The following is a 7,552-nucleotide window of genomic DNA, read 5'->3' on the forward strand; positions in this document are numbered from 1 at the left end:
GTGTTGGGTTACGTTGTTTCTCCGTCCATCAGACATCATTTATTGATTGTGAATTGACTTGCCATTTTTTTCCCCAGAAAAGTGCAAGTGGTCGTCGCCATTCCTTTTGCTTACTGTACAGTGATTGGACTACAGTTTTGTCAACCGTCACGGTAGCATTCAGTACTCCGTTGTTATGCGGCCTCCTGCAGTGGTGATTTAAGGTCTGATGGAAGCAACAGGGGCCATGTCTCCTGTGATTTTGTTTGTTGTTTTTCTTTCTTGTTTTGACATATTGGAGAAGGGCTGTTTTGGACGTTTATTTTCCTTTTGGTGCGTGTAAAAATCCCCCAGATTTAGCTGTACCTTAAGAAAGAAATATCATACAATGTCGCATCATCCGAAGAAATTCCCAAATCTTTAGGCTTCTCAATCCCCCTGAAAAAATGTTCGGGATCCGTCCACGAGCTAATGGAGATGAAAAATTAACAAATGGAGCTCCCCACAGATTTTTGCGATCGTGGAGGCTGATTGAACATAAAGTTGCCTCAAGTTTCTGTTAAATTTACATAGGATACCATCTGTCTGTTTAACATGCCATCCACATAAAATGAAGGTTCTTCCAAACTGCCGTTTCCTCCGGGCAAAGAATGCTATTGACGGCTTTTTCTCTCTTCCCTTCCGCGTCGCCCATTCTCTGGCTTAGTCCCATCCTGTCGATGAAAACAAACCCCTAGTTCCGTTGCTGTTTGTCGTAACTAGGTGAGGCACTGTGCCCCTTATACCCAATCTGTCTGGAATCCTTTTGTCCTTGCGCCTCGCAGAATTAGGCCCCTTACAAAAGGGCCCCTAAATTCCCCCTTAGGCGCCTTTTCCAATTCAGGTTGAGTGGAGTCACTATACAGAGCCCTCTCAAATCGGTGTAAGTCTTTCGTCAAACACCCTCAGTGCTTACAACACTAAGCTTGGACAGTGGTACGAGACCCAAGAAAGTACAGCCCTGAGACAGAAGCTCGAAAACTGGATTTAATTCCAAGTGTCTCGAAGATCAGAAGCAAGTATTGGATATTGGACAGAATAGTGACTTATAACAGAAAGCCCTGAATGTCGTACCGTGTAAAAGGCACCTGTCCACTTTCGAGCAAGCACAAAGCACAAGGGCCAACATGAGCTAAGGAGATGGCGGCTTACAAATCATGCATCACCGGTGGCGTTCGTGATCCTGGCTTAAGTTTCCAGATGACAGAGCAGATCTGAAAGCTTTCGCTTTTCTCCTGATTGAAAAGGCGGCGTTTAAAGGACGCTTAATCTCGACTGGTGGACTACAGACCGAATGCATACAAGGTAGTGTCACGACGGGAGATACACGCACAGTTTCCTCTCCGTATTTACAAGTGGGGAAGATGTGGGCTCATGCATCGGCGGCACGACATTCTCTGCATGCCACGCATGTTTTATGTTAGGATCGATTGTTTAAATTGAAAACTACAATTTTGATGAGAAACTTCGTGTCAGATCACCAAAGGATTTTTAAGCAGCGAACCACATCACTTGTGTTTTAAGGCTATACGTCTTATCCAAAAAAAAAAAAAAGAAAACCTGGAGATTTATCATTCGTGAATTTTAAGATTGAGCCCCGAATGGTAGACAACAACCAACGGAGGATGCCCAACATTGCTGAGACGTCGACTCCAAGGGCCAGTCCGTCACCGGTACCACGCGTCGTTCTCCCCGGTCAGGTGCCGGGCAGCAACAAGGGTCAGCTCCCCAGCTGTAACAACGGCGTCAGCAACCCGGTCCGCGGCGCTGGCGGCCTGATGACGGCACCCGGAGCCTCGGTCATCCGCAAGTACTCCATGGCACCGTCCAGCGTGGCCGGCAGCACGCGGAAACTGAGCTCCAGTGCCACTACTACGCGGGGCGACGCCGTCCTCCAGGTGGAGAACACCTTCCAGCTAGAGCCGCACCCGGACTGCCACTTCAACGCGTCCCGAGTGGAGAAGATGCTGCACTCCCTGATGGAGACCATGCTGGGCGGGGTGCAGTACGACGCCCAGACGGCGCCCGAACTAGCCCAAGCATTAACCGAGGATATCAAGATGAGAGTGAAGCTTCTCAAGTACGACAGACACAAAATCGTAGTGCACGTCATCCTCGGCTCACTGAATGGTCAAGGAATGCAGACGGTCAGTCGAAGTGTCTGGGACCATCAAGTCGATAACTACGCTTCTGCCTGCTACAACAACCGGACTCTCTTCGCTGTTGCAATGGTCCATGCAACGTATTTTGAATAGCAGTGGATTAAAGTTACATTTACATACGTATCCCAGCACTTTCAGATTGCTGAGAAGTTCTGATAATCAAAGATGAAAATTGGGATGCAGTGAATAGTAACAACTTTTACGCAAGGGGCTTTCAATGTTAAGCTGCAGTCCATGGTCATCTGGCTTCTCATTTTCGATAAAACGAATTACATAGATGGAAAGAATCCTTCACCAAACAAAATACCTAAACATGTTTCGAATGGGACTTTCGCCCATCCAAAATCGATTACTTACTGTCTCGTTGGAGAACTCACCATCACTGCAATGGTAGTTTGTGGCTTATTTTGTTAATTCCCATTGAGGATATTAGACTGTACTGTTGGTTTGTAGCTGTGTGTACATTGATTTTTATTTTGCGTATGCTGTTTGTCCTCTTTGGGGGACAAATATCTAAAGTAGAGAATTAAGATGATTTTGAATGGAAAAAAAAAACAAGTTGAACGCAAACGACTGAATGAACCTGTATCAAATATCTTCCTGGAACACGTTTAAAACCAACCGACTTTCGTCGCTGGCCTTTTTGACATTGAACATGATCCATTTCAGTCAGATTGTTTTTCAATTGTCGTGGGACGACTCTGTGTAACAAATTTGGTACAATACGGGAGATTCACAATAGTGCGCCACTAAGAGTTTGCAATGTGTTGGCCAATCATACCGCACGAAATTTGTCGACCCTTTCCAAACGCGCATTGTGATTGGCCAACGCGTTGCAAACTCTTGGTGGCGCACTATTGTGAAACGGCCGTATTCGTTGTAATGCTCTGTTAAAAGTCCTTTAAATTGAATTGACCAGTGATCCATCAAGAACATTTTGGATTCAACAGACATTTAAAGTGGCTTCAATCGTTTCTGGCACTTGCAAGGTGTTCACTGTATGATCTTTTGTGTACAACTAACTTTTATTTGTACGAATTTAATATGTTAAATCATAGACCTGGAGGAGAAAAAAACAAACCAAAGCTAAACCCATGTTTATCCAGGGCTAAGTTGGCCAGGTAGAAGTTGGTGATGGTCCGCATGTGGGTAACCTTGTAGATTGTGTAGAGAAAAGCAAAGTTTGTTGGCAGACCTATCACCCAGACTAGAGGTATTCCAATCGTTGTGAATAAAGCATTGTAAAATGGCTGGAAAAAACGCATCCTCGTCGCTTCATCGTTGAAATCAAGTGAAACATCAAATCTGTCACAAATATCAGTCTCATTCAAAACTAGAACCCTCCATTCTTTGAGGAAAATGGTCGGTCTGAGGACACAAAATCCAGATCTGTGCCGTGCAGTGTAAAGCATGTGATGTCTTGGACTCCGGGTTTGGAATGTTCGGTTTTGTGTCTTCGCAGGCAAGGTCTTATATAGGCTGTAGATAAAATGCAAGGTGTCCTCAACTGCAAGGCCTGTTCGATTGCATACTTCTTTCCAGAAAAAAATCGAACTATAACATTAATGCTACATTTCTTTTATTGGTATTAGAGCCCGTTCTAATGCGTGCTCGACACAATCGATTGACGTCACCGAAACGTCTCCGTCTTGAGTTTGCTTGTTGACGGTTTCACTGTTATGAGAATAGATGCGCATAAGGTCTGGAAATCGATTAAGCCATCCATATCGTCACAAACAGCAGTGTCATTCTACCGCTAAATCTCCATTATTGGGGGATTGACGTAATGAAATCTTTTTCCTGAATTGACGAATTCATGAAATTCAATGGTACATTTTCCAGTTTACCTAGAATGTAGCCGTTGAAAGTCTCTCTGATGGAGAGCAATATTGAATTTTTTGTTGTACGTTACTAAGAGCATTCAGTGCAACTAATGGATTTGTGTGTTAAAGAAAAAACACCCTCTTGCACGATTGCTTATTTTCAAAATAAAGGCTGTGTTATTAGTCGATCTTGAAGCCGTATTTATAAGCCTGGGCGGTCGTAATGGACTGCAGCTGAGAGAATAGATGCTTTCTGAAGTTAATAACTATACAATGAAATGACAATGAATATCTCTTTCAAACTAGATGGGGGGGGGGGGAGAGAAAAGTAAATTATAAAAGAAGAGCGATATAGACAACTCTGAGGCAAAGGGAGAACACCGCCCTAGAAATAAGGCAAAATTTGGAGGTGTGAAAATAATCTCTGCCCAGCTCCTGAAAGAAAATGTTTACGAAATGTAAAGGCATGTTTACCAGTGCCTTGAAAGCAGTGGCCGTGTTGGTCTGATCTTTCCTCCCCCGTGTCTATTCCAGACAGTCTGGTCGGACATGTAGAATGGAAACATTACCCCGTTACATGTATCGGTTCTCTGGCCCCCTTCGTCACAGTTTTGTTTTTGCCTATAAAGGAATATGGTTGGCCTTCGCAACGGAAAAAGAATAATTCCCCAAACAGTTAAAACTGATCTCACTGCAGATATCAAGACACCAATCAACAGTACCGCTAAAATAGTACAGAAAAATGCAACCCTCTTTAAAAGAAGAGGGGTGAATGTGCACTAAGAGTTAACTTCTTGAACTAAAGGTGACATTTCTTTCTGCAAATTATGGCCTCCGGTATGGATAGTTGGCAAAACCAGAGCGGTATCCACCCTTAAGACAACTTCCACACAAGGCTGCTGCGAAGCAACAGATCCCTTCTAGACGAATTTACATTTACTGCCATCGTAAAATAACTGAAAACGTTTAATCAGTTTCTGTAGGTGTTATCGCGCAGGTTACTTTGAACAACAGAAAAAAGATAGAATTATCACAAAACTCATTGCTTATTTCTAAATCTGGTGCCCAATCGGGGATACGGGTGTTGTCTAATTTTTAGGCCGGGAAAAACGAAGCCCCTCCCGTCAGATTTTGGTGCCTCTCGCAAAACTGTGTCAGCTTTAATTTGCCAGTACCACACAGGAACTTAACGTTCATGGAACCATCCTGATCTGGTAAGACCCAGCACAGACGTGGTATTAAACCACTTGTGAAGACAGTGCGAATTTTAAACAGTCATACCAACCTTCCTTTGCCCAGAGCGGCAAAACCTTTTTCCTTTTGGGTAGAATTTCCAGTACCAGGCGTTTGAAGGCATGAGAGGATGTAAATGGCGATAGGATACCCATGGTGCCCTGCGTTTCCTCCATTTCGTTCTCAAAATTTCGATACGAAAAGGATACTTCCATGCAGATACGAAAATATTAAGAAAATCCAAAAATACACAAATGAGTTCATTAGGTGTTAAAGAAAGCATTATCTTTACTATTTTGTGGGGTGTGCTTTTATATATTTAAGCTTAAGAAATTGACAGCATGAGCTAATAAAATGTCCATACAGAGTAAACCCAGTTTGGCATACAATACACATGCATTAATCGTATAACCCTGATGTATGAAACTAAAATCAGTGAAGTGAAATGATATAGATTATGACTACTGTACGCCTAGCACGGGTTGCATAATTTTGACTACCAAAACTACTGGGTGAAACGGGCTTTCAATCATCTTAGATAGGAGTAAATGTCTGTATTCAAAATGGACTGTTCCAAGAAATTTTAACTTCTTAAGTCGATGCATTTGCGATAACGTCCAAGCTTTGTTCGGTCTGTTCACACTTGCTGCTCTCCGTCACTTTGTAGGATACTGACGGGTCACTGAGTGCAGGTCGTCCCTCCTTTCTTCCCCGTCTGCAGCAACCGAACGCCTGCAGGAAGGCCTCGCGGTACCTGGTATTGGTGCCGCTGTAGATGATAGGATTCATGGCCGAGTTGAGAAGAGACAGGAAATAAGTCAGAGGGACCAACACAGAAACATCTACAGGCTGGAGGACTCGTCCAGTGACAGCGGTGAGGAAAGAGAGCAGGTTGACTGTGATGATGCGCGGAGCTTGAAGCACGAAGAACACAATGCTGTTGACTATCAACATCCGAGCGACTTGGTTGCGGACCAGTCTTTCCTTCGTCTCTCTCTCGTTTCTAAGAGACCCTCCGACGGAACGTCGGCCCAGACGCCGGACAATCTTGAAGTAAAGGAAGCTGTTAACGATCAACCCAAGAATCCAAACCGTGACGTACATGCAGTGGGAATAGGTGGCCACCCACGGCTCCCCAGCAGTGCAGAACGACACAGTGTCGGGGAGTGTGTCGTACTCACCGCCGTCCGTGTCTGGCCAGTCGACGCAGAAGACTTGCACCGTGATTCGACGGAAGCTGACCGACACTGACACCACTACAGACACCAGCCAGAACGTCGCCGCCAATGCTGCAGCTCGTCGGGGACTGCTCACTTGTCGGCTCTGCAGGGGACGACAGATGGCGTAGAATCGCTCCAGAGCTACCAGAGTCACGATGGCGTTGGAGGCGAAGTATGGAATGTCAAAGCAGAAAAATAGGGCAGCGCACTCAACCCAGGATGAAGTCTGAAAGTTGAAGACCACCGGGGTAGAGAAGAAAGCCCAGCTGTAGAGACCTGGGTACAAGACTAGACAGAGCAGATCAGCCAGGGCTAAGTTGGCCAGGTAGAAGTTTGTGATGGTCCGCATGTGGGCTACCTTGTAGATTGTGTAGAGAAAAGCAACATTTGTTGGTAGACCTATCACCCAGACCAGTGGTATCCCAGCCTTTACGAGAAACGTCTCGTAAACGGTCTGGAAAAATCGTGCCTTCGTCGCCTCGTCGTTGAAATTAAGTAGGCCATCAAATTCGTCGCATATACCAGTCTCATTCAACCTAGAGGCCTCCATTTCGAGGGATTTTTGGGGAGTATGAGGGCTATAACAATTGACTTTCAACACAGACCTAATCTGTGCAATGTACAGAGCAAAATTTCTTGACCGGCGCCCAATGTCCTTACACAAGTTACAGTCCTACCTAGTCAGATTTATGCCTTGGAGATGATCTTATATATGGTGTTGATACAATGCTGCGGTATTTGCCCTCGACCACAAGGCCAATTAAATTGATTAACTGCTTTGTCATCCAGAAAACCGGTGATTTATCGGGAACAAATTGGAATGGTATTGCGCGTTATAATCAACTCTCGACACAATCGATCCGACGTCACGAACGAATCTTTCTCAGCTCCAATGATCTTCGAGAAGTTAGCATTGCTTTCACTGTATAGGTTGTCTTTAATTTGGTTGGTGATCAAGGTAGTTTTTTCTTTTCTTTTCTTTTCTGTTCTTTTCAAAGGTTGCTGTTGAATAGAAGGTCTAAGAAATTACTTAGATTCAATTTAATTTGAGACTTGGCTAGTCTTTTTTGCAGTCACTCATCCTCTTCCGCACTCT

At 44.5% G+C, this 7,552-nt stretch overlaps 2 protein-coding genes across 2 annotated transcripts; one reads left to right on the top strand and one right to left on the bottom strand.

Annotated features, from left to right (window-relative positions):
* The first annotated feature begins 85 nt into the window (after positions 1-85).
* Positions 86-3,946, top strand: LOC110984396 (dynein light chain Tctex-type protein 2B-like). The gene has a single exon (XM_022244574.2). It carries the CDS (start codon positions 1,620-1,622, stop codon positions 2,271-2,273), a length of 654 nt encoding a protein of 217 aa, XP_022100266.2. The 5' UTR covers positions 86-1,619; the 3' UTR covers positions 2,274-3,946.
* A 250-nt stretch (positions 3,947-4,196) lies between these two features.
* Positions 4,197-7,118, bottom strand: LOC110984387 (neuromedin-U receptor 1-like). The gene has a single exon (XM_022244550.2). The coding sequence runs from the start codon at positions 7,004-7,006 to the stop codon at positions 5,828-5,830; it is 1,179 nt and encodes a 392-aa protein (XP_022100242.1). The 5' UTR covers positions 7,007-7,118; the 3' UTR covers positions 4,197-5,827.
* Positions 7,119-7,552: the final 434 nt, after the last annotated feature.

The sequence above is a fragment of the Acanthaster planci genome, linkage group LG12, assembly GCF_054643075.1.
Source record: "Acanthaster planci isolate LZ-2023a linkage group LG12, COTS_SCS, whole genome shotgun sequence".
NCBI lineage: Eukaryota > Metazoa > Echinodermata > Asteroidea > Valvatida > Acanthasteridae > Acanthaster > Acanthaster planci.